The following is a 14,045-nucleotide window of genomic DNA, read 5'->3' on the forward strand; positions in this document are numbered from 1 at the left end:
AGCAGATTGAGGAACCAGTTAGTCAAGGGAAATGTGCTGCTTCAGCATTGCTCCAGTTAATTATTCTGTGATCAAAATAATGTTTGTGTCCTCACATCCCACAAACTTAACAACAGTGTAATCTCTGTGATTTCTTAATAATGATAAGAGTGGTGCTGTTAGTCTGAGTGGTGATAGTGGTAACGTTCACATCCAAGTGGAGAGTTTCCCACGGTTGTGACGGCAGATGTTGGTAGCAAACAATGAAATGAGCCTTTTCCATTCGTTCTGTTTCCTGTGAGCAAATACTCCATTCCTCCTTGTCCATAACAAAAGCCTTCTGAGTGCAGCATAACTATAAGAAAACCTTATTTATCACCAGCAATATTTATCTGTAATCCATTATCACCTATTTTATTTTAGTTCTGAACAGGACCTGCTGTTTGTTCTCCTCTGCACAGAACAAGAGACCAACCCAATGGAACTGTCACCTTTGAGCTAAAGTGTAGGGTATATGTTACATGAAATATTTATTGTATAGTTGAGCTCTGAAAACATTGTTAAAAATAGTGTTCCTTATTTGCTGTTCCAAATTAAAAACATTTATGTAATTAGCTACCATCTGTTTCTTTGAACAGATGTCCATATATATTAGCATATTAATCACTTGTAATGAGCTAAAAGCACAGTTTTTGAGAAACTTTTGGGCTCTTCTTGAGTTGGTCCTGTGCTCGATGCATGTCCCTTCTTATCTTGTTCCCCTTTATGGGATCACTTACAGCACAGCCAAGAGATGTTCCTAAATTCCTATTAAGTGTGTGGGCAGCTTGTTGCTTTTTTCCTAATGTTTCTAGAGCACTATGAGATAAAACAGATGAATATGCATATAGTAGTTTTTGCACTTCTCTCAATGCCTTTTTATCAATTTGGGTTTTTTTATTTCAATACCTTAATTTGATGTGTGTGTCAGAGCATCTTTCTCATATCTATAAAACACTTCCTTCTCAAGTATCTAATTGCAGCAGAAACTAGGAAAGGTTTCACAGTGTTCTGTAGACAGTGTGCTGTGAGAACAACATAAAAACATTCTAGAACTATGGAAGTATCTGTGCTGCATTAGAGCACATGGGGCAGAGAATCAAAGCTGCTCTGGCATCCAGTTCTCTGCTGTGTGAGAACAGCAAAACTGCTGTCAGGTTATCAGAGGGGCTGCCTAGCCTGGCATCCTGTCTGCAGCAGGGCCAGCCCTAAGCAGGAGCCTAGGGCATGGCAAAAATAGGCAAGAATTATTGTATGGGAAATAATTTCTCTTTCTGGTGCTTAGTCCACAAGTCCTACCTCTTTTTTTTCCCAGGGCTGCCTGGTGCAGTGTAGAGCAAGTGAAGATGATAATTCAATATTGAGTAGTGTCAAAGATTGTGCTGCCAGAGAGAGGTCAGGATGTGTTTTCAGGTCCTAAAACTGGAACAAGAGGCAATCTATAAGGCTGTTCTTTCAAACTGAGAGCAACTCAGGTGGAGGACTTGGAGGAATTCTGGAGGCACAAGACTAAATCCCATTGCTTATGCATATCATATGGGAGAAAAAAGCAAGCACAGTGAGGGGAAAAGATGCATTTTCCCAGCTCAGTGGTCTAGGGTGATATCCATGGAGGAACGTCACCCTGCTTAGTGTAACCTGCTCTGATCTGAGGGGCAGGAAATCCACAAAGAGGATCATTGCTGCTTCGTATTGTAATTCTGGAACTGGCAATAACTGTAAAGCCTTTCCTTCTAGCAGCATGGGACTGACAGCATACGGACTGAAGACTTGTGGGGATGTAGGTATACTCTTTTCTTGGGGAAAAAGGAGTTCTCAAAAGAATTCTTAGGAAAAGTCCCTGTCTTCTGTGTCAAACTTGTTCTGTGCTGGTACCTTGTTTTAATGGCTACTGCTAGCACAGTAGCTGGGTGTGCTGGCGTAACATCTGCTAGCTTTTATTTGGTTTTGAAAGCTCTTGAGCTTTTTCTCTCCCACAGGTCTCATATTAATGTGCCTTATATTCATGGCATGGATTACTGGGAGACTTCTGAAAGATTGATTAAAAATGGGAAAGTGCAGAGGCACCTCCTCTTAGTGATACACTATCTTACACATCAAAAGAGCACAGATGAGAACATGGGAGATTGTAAAACCCTCAGCTGGGAGGAGTTAGATAAACACTCACCAATAACCTGCTTGTTAAACCTTTTCCAGAATGCGCGAGTCTGAGAGATAAAGGGACCTATAAAGGGGGAAGCAGCTGGCAGGGCAGCAGACCAAACTGACCACAGCTCCCAAAAGGTTGTGGCCCAGGTTTGAAGAGGTGCATTTCTGAAGAAGCAGTATGGAGCCTGAGGAGTACAGACAGAGAGGTGAGTGATCCTTGGCTCTTGCAAATAGGTAACATTTGCTTCTGGAGATCAGCTGTTGGAGGGCTGCAAGTGGTACCCAAAATTAGGATGGGCTATACACTCTTTATTTGTGCACTTGTCCTTGAGACTTGGATCAGCTGAGGCAAAAATGTGTCCCAGAGTTGAGTTTAAATTAATGGATTTAGAGTCTGTGAGTAACTTAGCCTTTTTGGTCTTACATCTAAGATGCTGTGGCAAAGCTGTAATTCTGAAAAAACTTGTGCTAAGGGGTTATGCACAGTGGCTCTTCCCTGGCTGACACCCTGAGACTGCAGTGATACTTGGACAGTTCTGCAGATGGAGAGCCAGTTTTGGTTCTAGGGCTGGAGGAGATTGCCTCAAAAAGTGGAGAAAAGGTGTGGAGCTATGCAGCTGATTTCAGAAGATGCAAAAGGGGGTGTGCCATAATGACAAGGAAGTGTAGGACATTATGAAAATTTAATTCCTGTGAGATGCAGTTTCAGTTAATTTGTAGCCAAGAAAATCTAACCTTTCAGTAACCAAACAAACTGTACTTTTACCATGATTGTGTTTTAAAGGTGCATTTGAACTATTCAGTGATGACACTGAAAAAAGCCCTGTGAGCCTGTTTTAGTAACCGTCCCTACATTATTAGGTGGGACAAGTAGGGTGTAGCAGGGAGGAGCTGGGAGCAATATTCCAGTGCTAATGCAGTCCCTGTCCAATGCTAAGGACTGACTCTGTGGAGTGCTGGTACTGCTAGTTAGTTTTTCTGTAACTAAAACTGAAAACACTGGTTTGCCTCTTGCAGGGAAAGAGATGGTGGATTACATTTGCCAGTACCTGAGCAATGTGAGAGAGAGACGGGTGACTCCTGACGTCCAGCCAGGTTACATGAGAGCCCAGCTGCCAGATTCTGCCCCAATGGACCCAGACAGCTGGGACAACATCTTTGGAGATATAGAGAAGATTATTATGCCAGGGGTAAGAAATAAAGTATAATCATGACAGGACAAAGCCATTACTACCTGGGGTGAACACTTAATCCTGGGAATGCACAGGTTCTGCAGAGCATTCTTCTAAATAAGTAAAGTACCCAAAAATATAGAATAAATCTTGTAGATGTTATGTCTACAGTTGTGTTCCTAACTATAGGGGTTAGATTGTGAATGTATTTTTAAAGTACTTTGTATATAACTCATATTTTCTTATAGGAAAACAAATACACCAGTGTCAGAAAATCATTAACTTCACAATGTCTCTACCTGCTGAACTGTATAATCTCAATTTCAGAGGTGTGGAAACTCGGGCACAGCAAGGTGAAACAACTCTTGCCCAACTTCATGATTTTTCCTGTACTCTGAATGTAAAGATCTACTTCTTCTTGTACATAAATACTGCAGATTCTGCTAAGGGAGTTCATATTACTAAATTACATGTTTTGTGTAAGAAGCTTTTTCAAAGTGTGTTCTCAAATTTTTAAATAGATGTTTGCAGAAACTTCATCTGGTAGGAGAGGCAATCAGAGTCCATGGATTTATGTTGGTGTCCCACACACAAGCGCCTCCAGGTGTATAGAAGGGTTTATATAGTTGTAAACTGCTGTGTGTATCTAAAGGCAAGCTGTTGTTTGACAAAATGAGCAACTTTGTTGCAAGGATTCCCTTTATAAAGATAAATATTTTGATAAATCTTTCTGACTTTGGTCTTTCAAACATGGCACAACATTCTTTCCTGTTCAGAATCTTTGCCTGTCTAATTCAGATAAATGCTTTTGCTGTTATTTGCAATTTATCTATTAATGACACAATGTTATCATCTGCTAGTGCTGCTCTCCTGTTGATATTATCTCGGCAGTTTTCTGCTAGCTGATGTATAGTTGCACGTATTACGTTGCTGTAATCCTTTTCCCTCACTTCAAACAGATACTAACCACTACATCTCATGCAGAGTTTTGTGACATTTTCAGATTTCTACATAATTCTGTTCTAGGTAGTCCACTGGCAAAGTCCACACATGCATGCCTACTTCCCAGCTCTAACTTCCTGGCCTTCACTCCTTGGAGATATGTTGGCTGATGCAATTAACTGCTTGGGATTCACATGGGTAAATTTTTTGGGGCTTTTTCAGACATTTCTCTCCTATGTGTAATATGCTAGAGCAGGTCATAGTCATTCTTTCTTGTTCTCTGAGTAAATACAATTGTTTGTTTTAATCAATTGTATGTTGTTTGCATAAATGAAAATTGTCACTTAAAAAAAAACCCCAAAAGAATATGTAAGTACAAACATTACCTAGTAGTAAGAGGTGAACGAAGAAAATATACTAGAAATGTCTGGTTTCGAATTCTTTGCATATCCCACTGTGAGCATTGTTCCTTGTCATCTAGTCTCAGTGCCAAGACTGTTACACAAGCAGTGTAGGCAGTAGAGCAGCCACCATCCATGACTGCAGGGCTGGATTGGGCTCCATTCCAGTTCTCCTGCTGCTTGGAGAGAACCCATTTCCTATTTTTCCTCTTCTGAAAGTAGTTGTTTGGTGGCCTGGCCCAGAATATATGCATATTTTGTATCCTCCTGCAGCAGCTACACAGCACTACTTGGTTATGATTCTGCACATTGCAGTAGTTTCTGAAGCCAGTGTTTTCCCCAGTGGCAAAGTTGCCCAGATTTTTAGACGTGTGCCTCTGTGTAGGAAAGAAGCTCACTAACCTGTAAGAGATTGATGGTTGTGGTCTCCACGTAGCTGTATCAGATGAGCTCATTGCCTCTCTGAGCTCTCAGCTGGATGAGGGATCAGCCCCCAGGGAGAAATACAGCCTAATTCTCCTTTTTAAATTTTTTCTAGGCCTCCAGCCCAGCCTGTACAGAACTGGAAATGAATGTGATGGATTGGTTGGCTAAAATGCTGGGCCTTCCAGATAAATTCCTGCACCACCATCCTGACAGTGTGGGTGGAGGAGTATTACAGGTAGGGGAGATTAGAGATGGCCTCATCAGCGTTTTGTTTTCAAGTGAATTTCTCTCTGGGTGATAGTTTTGCTAGAGGAAAAACCAACAAAAATTTCTGTATGGGTCTGAATCCCAATTTGGCATTATTTTCCCAAATTTTAGTATTAAATGTAGAAGATTATAGAATAGAAACTGCTATTGCTTTGGTGCTGTGTTATGAACAAACAGCAGGTATTCTTGTGGTCTTTGTAAGGAAAAATGAAAGTCAGATTTCATTTCTCCAATCTCTTTGACATCACCAGATTTTGCACTAAAGTGATTCTTAGATAATTAGAGAAGGAATTCTTGTCAATGTCTTTCTGCCATAGTCCTTAGCCACACAAGAAATTACTTTTCCTTTTTCTCTTGTCTGCTTTTGTCTCTGAGAGGTGCAAGATCAAGGCCTGAACCTTTACTGCCTTCTGGAAGGCCTAAGCAATAGTTCCCTGGAATCAGTGCTGCATCTTTGTTATAAGGGGCTTTGCTCATGTTTGTAATTTTATGGGAAATGATCTGTAGAACAAAAGGAAAATGTGATTTATTTACTCTGCAGAACTCGGTGCTGCACATTAAAATATACAGCAGTTAAAAGGCTTTGTTTTGTGTTGCTGGCCCAGAGAGCTGCTCATCAGGTAATGACTCTCTGCTGCATCAGAGAAAAGCAGGAGTAGGAATAAAAGAGCCAGTGGGCAGCTGGGCACTTCACTGATTTCAGCAGATCCCTGGCAAAACAGCAATGAAGTAGCAGCTGCAGTAAATGAGCAATGTCTTTGCAGAGCACTGTGAGCGAATCAACCTTGGTTGCACTGCTGGCAGCAAGGAAGAACAAAATTCTGGAGATGAAGGTTTCCGAGCCAGACACTGATGAGTCCTCGCTCAATTCTCGCCTCATTGCTTATGCATCTGATCAAGTAGGTTCTTATGATTGATTACAAGGAAAACAAATTGCTTCTGTTGTCTCACTCAGCCTATGCCATGTGAAGTTGCATTTCTGTACAAAGAGGAAAACACAGGAATGCCTTACAAGCATGAACCAGATCCTCTACTGCTGCTTTCTGCAAATGGGGAAACTAAATCAGTGCGAGGCGAGGTTTTTAGGGTCTTGGCAGTCCTCAAGGGTTTGTTTCACATGACTGATTTCTGCACTTCCTTCCTGTTTTTCACAAAGCCTTACTCCAGGAACTAGGTGTTGATCTCATGCTGCTTCAGCTCGTGTTTCTTCCCAGCCTCTATCCCCTCAGAAACAGGCATGCTCAAGGTATTGTTACCTAAATGCTGCTCCTGGTTGTGGGCTCCACTGTTGGCCTCTGCCAGCAAACCTGTTCTGTCCTTGGCCTCCTGAGCTGAACAATTACATTCCCTTGGGAAAACTGCCATAAGAGAGACACTCATGCTGATTCTCTCTTAGTATAACTAAAGGGACTTTCTCTTGCAGGTGTTTTGCTCTATCCAGAAGTAAACACACTTCAGGGGATTTACCTTCTTATGGCAGGGAGGAAGGAATAAACTGAGGTTGATTCATTTCTAGAGGCTCCTTTAAGAGCTGAGTTTTGATAAATGGCCCTCCAAACACAAGATGAGGATGCCTATTATTATATTTTAGAAACCAGTACACAAATAAATGAAGCATTCTTTGGAATTACAGTGTAGTGTTTCTTACAGTTACTCACAAAAAAGATGCTTTCAGAGTTGTATTAATATGGATTACAATAAGGTCGTTATCCCTGTATTTCTTGCCACCACTGTCTTTCATAAAGCCATAAATTGCCAGAGCTGTTCAGCCTCAGAGCTTGTGTTCTTACTGTTTTTCTTATTTTAAAGGCACATTCCTCTGTAGAAAAGGCTGGCTTGATTTCTCTGGTGAAGATAAAATTTCTGCCTGTGGATGAGAACTTTTCCCTCAGAGGTGAAACTTTGAAGAAAGCCATTGCAGAAGACAGAAAGAAAGGCCTAGTGCCAGTCTTTGTATGTTCAACTTTCTGGTTGGGGGTATTGACATAGTGTTATATTCTTAATGTCAACATGAAATTACATATGAAAAATTTCTCGTTGTGTTAAAATACATTAGGTGAAGGTTCAAATGGATACAAGAATTTCTATTGTATTAAATAAAAAATTTTAATGTTTTGCCTGTCTGCAATAAACTGCCCACTTTTAAAGTGCTGCATCCATGTATTAAAAGAAAACAAATCCATTATAACAGGTGGGTTTTTTTTTTAGGTTTGTGCAACTTTGGGAACAACTGGTGTCTGTGCTTTTGACAATCTCTCAGAACTGGGTCCAGTTTGTAAGTGTCTTTTTTTTCCTGATTTTAAACTGTGAATGTGTCTAAAAGACAGTGTGAGACTTTTTCATGCCAAAACAAAGGGGAGCTGAGTTTTTCAGACGTGTTTCAGGGACCACTGAAGTCAGTAAAAGACTTTGCAGTGATGTCTGTAAGATTTAGATTAGGATGCTAAAATACATTCTATTTGAGATGGATGAAATTTGCCAACTGATAAATCTTTCATGTGGTTATTCAGGAAATACAGAATGTGTGGTGCTGTTGTAGGATGGATACATTAATATTTAATCTAGCAAAGTAGTTTTGAAGGTAGATTCTGGTAGGACATCCTTTGGATCAACCAGTTTCACAGTGAAATTTGACATGGTTGCAAATTCTATTCCAGCATAAATTCTGACCAGTAGCTGCTGAAGTCCTGAGGAGCTTTCTCTTATGGGTCAGATTGTGGCTTCTGTTTCTGGGTCCTATGTTGCTTGCCACTATGTCTTTATTTTGGCTTTGTGCAGCTGAGAGGTACTGGGGAACTTCACTTAGTGAAAGGGCAGGTGAGAGAAATCAAATGTTAAAAAGATTCACTTGCATGAAATATGGAACAGTGACTTTTGTTACACAGTCCACCTGGTTTCAGCATTATCCTGTATTTTGGCATTATGGATCCACACCTTTAGAATCAAACTAGGTTGTCAACTGCTTGTCTGCCTCCTTCAGAACACTGCACCTGGTTTGCAGAGAGGAGAGTTGAAGCATGCACTTTGGTTCCTTATGTCCCTTCCATAACAACAATCTCAATTCCAACAGGTGATGCTGAGGGACTCTGGCTTCATATCGATGCTGCATATGCAGGAACAGCATTTGTATGTCCTGAATTTCGATTGTTCTTGGATGGAATTGAATATGCAGATTCCTTTACTTTTAATCCTTCGAAGTGGATGATGGTCCATTTTGACTGCACTGGATTTTGGTGAGTATAGTCAAAGAACAAACAACACCAAAAGGATAGCATGCAAATTGCAAAGTTTTTCTCTGCATTTATTTTGCTAACTCTAGTTCCTTCTACAATTGATAGGGTTAAAGATAAATACAAGTTACATCAAACCTTCAGTGTTAACCCTGTCTACCTCAGACATGCCAATTCAGGAGCTGCAATTGACTTCATGGTAAGTTATTATTTAAGATGATACTTTCTATTGCCTATAAAATGTTCAAACAGAGTGTGAAATTCCTCTCACATTCCGGAGTATGCTTATCTTATAGCTGGTCTTGGTACATAAACCAAATTATACTGACATCCTAATGCAGAGAAAATAGTCAAACTTTGCTGTGAGTCCTGGTTGTGAAGATTAATTATAAAATTGCTTTCAGATTGAAGTACTTAAGATTTTTACACAGATGGAGATCCAGCCTTGCCTTTCTAATGCAAAGGGTCATTTCTGTACCTTGTGTTGCTGAAGTAATTCCTACTGATGCCATTTTGGCTGGATTTCTTGTCTCTCTGGTATGTAATAAAAGAGAGAAAGGAGTAAGCAATGGAAACAGCATGCTCTGAAACAGCAGGAGAATGAATTACATTTTTTCTTTCGATTAAGGTATTCATTGGAGAGCCAAGAGGCATTTCACTTCAGATACATCTTACAGCAGGTTTCAGTACAGTAATACAAAGGAATATTCACTGCCAATTATTTCTGCTATGATCTCACCCTAGTCCTGAAAAGATAATTGTTTTCTTGAAATCAATAGTGCTTTTCACGAGAGTGGAAGGAGGGATCCAAAAAGGGGTACCGAGTCCCTCTTGTGGTTAAATTGGATTCTACACGTGATTGTGCAGCTCCCCTGAAATACTCCTTTACACGTTTTCTCATCCTTTTCCTTGCAGTAGATGTTACTTTGTCTGGAACTGTCTACCCCTGGATCAGCTCTTGCTGCTTATAGCTGATTTGGGAAAATGTTCAGAATGGCACTTAAATATGCAAATTACAGGAGCTGAAGTGAACACTGAGTCCTAGAATGTAAATGGCCACATCTTAAATTGATCATGCTCTTAAATGCTAAGTTGTTGTTATTAGCTGGTAATTAATTTAAAATTCTAAGCATAGATAGGCCATAGATTAAGGGGAATGGCCAAAATCTTGTTCTTGCAAATAATTGAAAAATATGTGGACACAGTGTTTCTTTGATGGCTGTTTCCTAGGCTTAGCAGATTTTCAGTAAGACAACACTATTCCTCTCAACAGAGGTTTCTGACCTGAGTTTGAAGCAAGAGATGTAGCAGTGGAAGGGGAACTCTCCTTTCTGTTGTTTCTGCACTCACTGAGGCACTGTTGTGTTTTCACAGCACTGGCAAATTCCACTGAGTCGTCGATTTCGTTCTTTGAAGCTGTGGTTTGTGCTTCGTTCGTTTGGGGTCAAAAAGCTTCAAGCTCATGTCCGACACGTATGTGAATTACCAATGTGTTATGTTCAGTTCTTGGTAGGTGAGGTTAGTAAACTCAGAGACACAGAGATGGGTAACAGAAATCCTCTCACACGCAAAGCTTGCATGTGAACACTGAATGTGTGCTGGTTTTACCCTGAAATAATCTGTAAAGACTGGCTGTGTAGACAAGACATTTCTGGTCCCCCTTGTTGACAGCACTGGGCAATGGAAAGGGGCTTGGTAAGTCACTGCCTTCTGCAGTTCACTGAGCAATAATCTGGAGAAGCTTTCTTTGAGGCCAAATGGCACCTATCTGGGAGGCAGGCTGTGATGAATAGCTGAACCCATCACTATGAAAATGTACAGGCTTATGTCTCTGATGGAGTGTAAATACAAGGGGTCACTTTGTGGATCAATGGTTGCCACAAAAGGACTCTAATATGAAAAGGCAGATTCTGTTTTCAAACCTCCCTCTAGAAAATCCCTCTGTATATGCCAGTTACTCATGTTCATTGTCAAGGGTTTGGGCAAATAGAGACAGACTTTAAAATTCTTAGCTTTGATGTAATTTTTCTGTTTGCTCTTATTCATGCATTGGAATGTGTTTTAGGAAGGAAAGGAATTCTTTTTAACTACCCAGTTTAGTGCCTTACAGTAGGTTTGTTACAAACCAACATATAACTTTTTTTTTTCCTATTAATTATAGGGTACTGAAACAGCCAAATTCTTTGAATCCTTGGTTAAAAGTGATCCACTCTTTGAAATTCCTGCCAAGAGGCATCTTGGACTGGTTGTATTTCGCCTAAAGGTAAAGACTGGTCCTTTTGCATGTCTCTTTGGAATGAACTGACCACAGCTTATCTCTCCCCAGACATTAAAAACTGTGAATAAATTTCCGTGTAAGAATTTGTGATTGGAATTCTTAGATATGTTTGGATGTCACTGGGAATTCTAACTATAGTGGTTTTTTTATTATTCATATTTAAAACAGGGTCCCAACTGGCTGACAGAAAAACTCCTGAAAGAACTAAGCAGTTCTGGCAGGCTCTTCCTCATTCCAGCAACCATCCACGACAAGTTCATCATTCGCTTTACCGTAACCTCTCAGTTCACAACCAGGGAAGATATTCTGCAGGACTGGAGCATCATTCAACACACTGCAGCCCAAATCATTAGCCAGAATTATGGGTTGCACTGCATCAATTCTGGTGATGGGACAGGAATCCCCACTACAGTAGTTCAGCCTAGTTCTGATGCCATTAGTAATGTTCCTCAGCTTTATTTAGATGGAGGGAAATACAAAACACCTTCCAGAAAAACAGTAGTCCAGCCCAAGAAGTCATCAGTGAGTCCCAGTACACGTGTGATTAGTCAGCAGGTGAAAGGTCAAGGGCATCCTCTGGATAGCTGTTTTCCAGAAGATGTCCAAGACGTTACCAAACATAAGTTAACCTCTTTTTTATTCAGTTATTTATCTGTTCAAGGCAAGAAAAAGACAGCACGTTCCCTTAGCTGCACCAGTGTGCCAATGACTGGTAATCTTGAGCAATGTAACCCCAAAGCAGCAGCTGCTGACAAGGAGTCTCGTGCAAATGCCAGAGTTCTTTCCAGGCTGCCTGAAGACATGATGATGTTCAAAAAAGGTGCCTTCAAAAAACTAATTAAGTTCTACAGTGTCCCAAGCTTTCCAGAGTGTAGCATTCAGTGTGGCCTTCAGCTACCTTGTTGTCCTCTGCAAGCCATTGTTTAACAAGTAAGAGAGCTTGGTCTTAGAGAAGGAACAGGTTTGCTTATTCACATGCAATACTACATGTTCTTTTGTTCAAAATGTAAGCAGTGGCAATGACCACTGAGAAAATTCCTTTGCTTTTACTGGTGAAAACCTCGTGTATTTATAGATGAAAATGTCAAATAAATCTTGTAGGCATATAGCATGAAACTTTCTGTTTTGTAGACTGTGGTAAAGAAAATGCCAATTTCTACCTTATCAGTCCTGGTAATCAACAGTTTCCAGCTGGTAGGCTGGGACCACTTTGACAAAGTATGGTGGCCTCAGGAGGGGATAAACTATTTAGGTCTCTGTTTGCACCATTGGTTTTTTTTTTTGGGGGGGGGGGGGTTGATACCTGACTAGGACTCGCTAGACTGATGTGAGGATCTGTGTGTGCAGACAATGCCAACATTAATTCTGAACTATGCAAAAAGAAGGATGTAGCCTCTCTAAGAGATTTTGCTGCATTAGGGCAATTTTCCCAGAGTTAAACATAGCAGCACTGCCAGTCCATATGTTCTAATCAACTACAGCAGGCTTTGTACAACCACGTTGCAACAGCAGCTGCCCTTGTGTGAAGCACCTGTGACCTTCCTCAGCATTACCTAAGATCTGTACATCACAAATGCATGAGGAAAGAGAGGAGGAATGATATTTCCCTCTCTCTCATAACAGAGAACTAAAGGGACATTGTGGAAGAAAGGGTCTCCACAGAGCAAACAAATGTATTGCTACAAGAGGCCAATGATTTTTGTTTATAAAAAATTGTGTGTGGGGGAAATCTCTTAAGGACAAATTTAAATTCAGAAATAGTACAGTTGAGTCAGGGAGCATGGTGATTACTAGGACATTATTCTGGGAAAGCACTGCTAGATCCTTGCTGCTTTCCTTGCAATTGTTCCCAGACACCTACAGTCACCCCATCTTGAAGGCAGTGCACTCAGACAGATGGATCTTCCATCTGATCCAGAGCAACTACTCCCAGCTTATATAAACAATGAGCCTGATTAATGTCTAGACCCTTATACAACATCAGCTAAGCTCATCAGCTAAGGTACAGGTAGAGTTGGAATAGTTCTGTTTCATTAAAACAATCTCATACTCACACTTTATTTCTGCTAAAAAATCGATAACCACATTTCATATCACTTTTAATAGTGCTATGAAATCTTTCTGTTTACACAATAAAGCAATAAACACACAGTGAGGATGGCAGTCCATTTGTGCCTAGTCTTAGATGTTTAAATTTATATTCAGCAATAGGAAGTACTGACCCGAGTCAGACATATGTAATTTATAAACATATCTAATGTGCTAGTGAGTAACAAAAGCATGGTAAGATTTTAGCAAATCTTTTCACCACTTCCTGTCCTTTCCTCCAGCTGTTTCTCTTATTATGTAATTTAATAGTATTTAGACACTAAGAATCTTTTAAAATCTTTTCTCTTTTAAAATATATATTGGCTTCTTAACTTGCAATACTTCATTGAAAGACTTTTCTGTCAGCAACAGACTAGAATGTGTACTTATGCAGAATAAGTATGTTGGCTCTATGTCTTTCAGGAAATACAGGGCAGAGGGCAATGCAGTAGATAGTAGAAGTCAAAGATGAGCATGGAACACTGGAATTGCAAAACACTGTTTCAAGGAGTGATTCAAGAAAGGAATCTGAACCATTAGGATAAAGATAAATAATGTGCATAAATTGCAAGGAAACTGTGGACCTGATTCTCTGTCCTGGCTTGGGGTTATCAAAAGGTGCTACGGAGACTGATTGATACCTTTTTCCTTACTAAATTCTAACTGCAGTTCTTCCTCTGGGACATTCTCTTTATGCAAACACGTTTCTGAAATGAAGGAGGAACTGGTATGATTGCAGTGATCCAAACCATCTGTGAAGCACCTGTGAGTAGATCCCCCTGCAGACAATAGTTTAAGTGCACCTTCAAAGGGGGTGCTCTTTAAATACTCACATTAACACTTTCACCTGGGGATCACCTGTCTTGGGTTAGGATATTTTGGCTACAAACCCCCCAAAACTCACACTACCCAAAGCACAGGTCTGCTGGTTTCTAGAGAACTCCTCCTTTTTGGTATGCAGCTGAAGTGTTCACATAAGGTAAGTGTTTTCTCTGGCCATTTTAATAGAATGTCAATTAATGGATTGCCATTGTTCCCCTATGCAAAAGAATGATTAATGGAAGCCAAAAGCTCC

General features: G+C 40.4%; 1 protein-coding gene across 2 annotated transcripts; it reads left to right on the plus strand.

Moving 5' to 3' along the window:
- Positions 1-2,154: 2,154 nt before the first annotated feature.
- Positions 2,155-11,809, plus strand: HDC (histidine decarboxylase; the record flags this gene model as incomplete). Of its 2 annotated transcripts, XM_082290475.1 has the most annotated exons (12): positions 2,155-2,372; positions 3,184-3,356; positions 4,365-4,478; positions 5,220-5,342; positions 6,139-6,273; positions 7,184-7,327; positions 7,583-7,649; positions 8,445-8,607; positions 8,713-8,803; positions 9,979-10,077; positions 10,766-10,867; positions 11,051-11,809. In XM_082290475.1, exons 1-12 carry the CDS (start codon positions 2,345-2,347, stop codon positions 11,807-11,809), a joined length of 1,998 nt encoding a protein of 665 aa, XP_082146601.1. In that variant the 5' UTR covers positions 2,155-2,344. The 2 variants fall into 2 exon arrangements, with proteins under 2 accessions (XP_082146601.1, XP_082146602.1); XM_082290476.1 differs by lacking the exon at positions 9,979-10,077.
- Positions 11,810-14,045: the final 2,236 nt, after the last annotated feature.

Source organism: Coloeus monedula (genome assembly GCF_965178545.1).
Source record: "Coloeus monedula genome assembly, chromosome: 14".
In the NCBI taxonomy this organism is placed as follows: domain Eukaryota; kingdom Metazoa; phylum Chordata; class Aves; order Passeriformes; family Corvidae; genus Coloeus; species Coloeus monedula.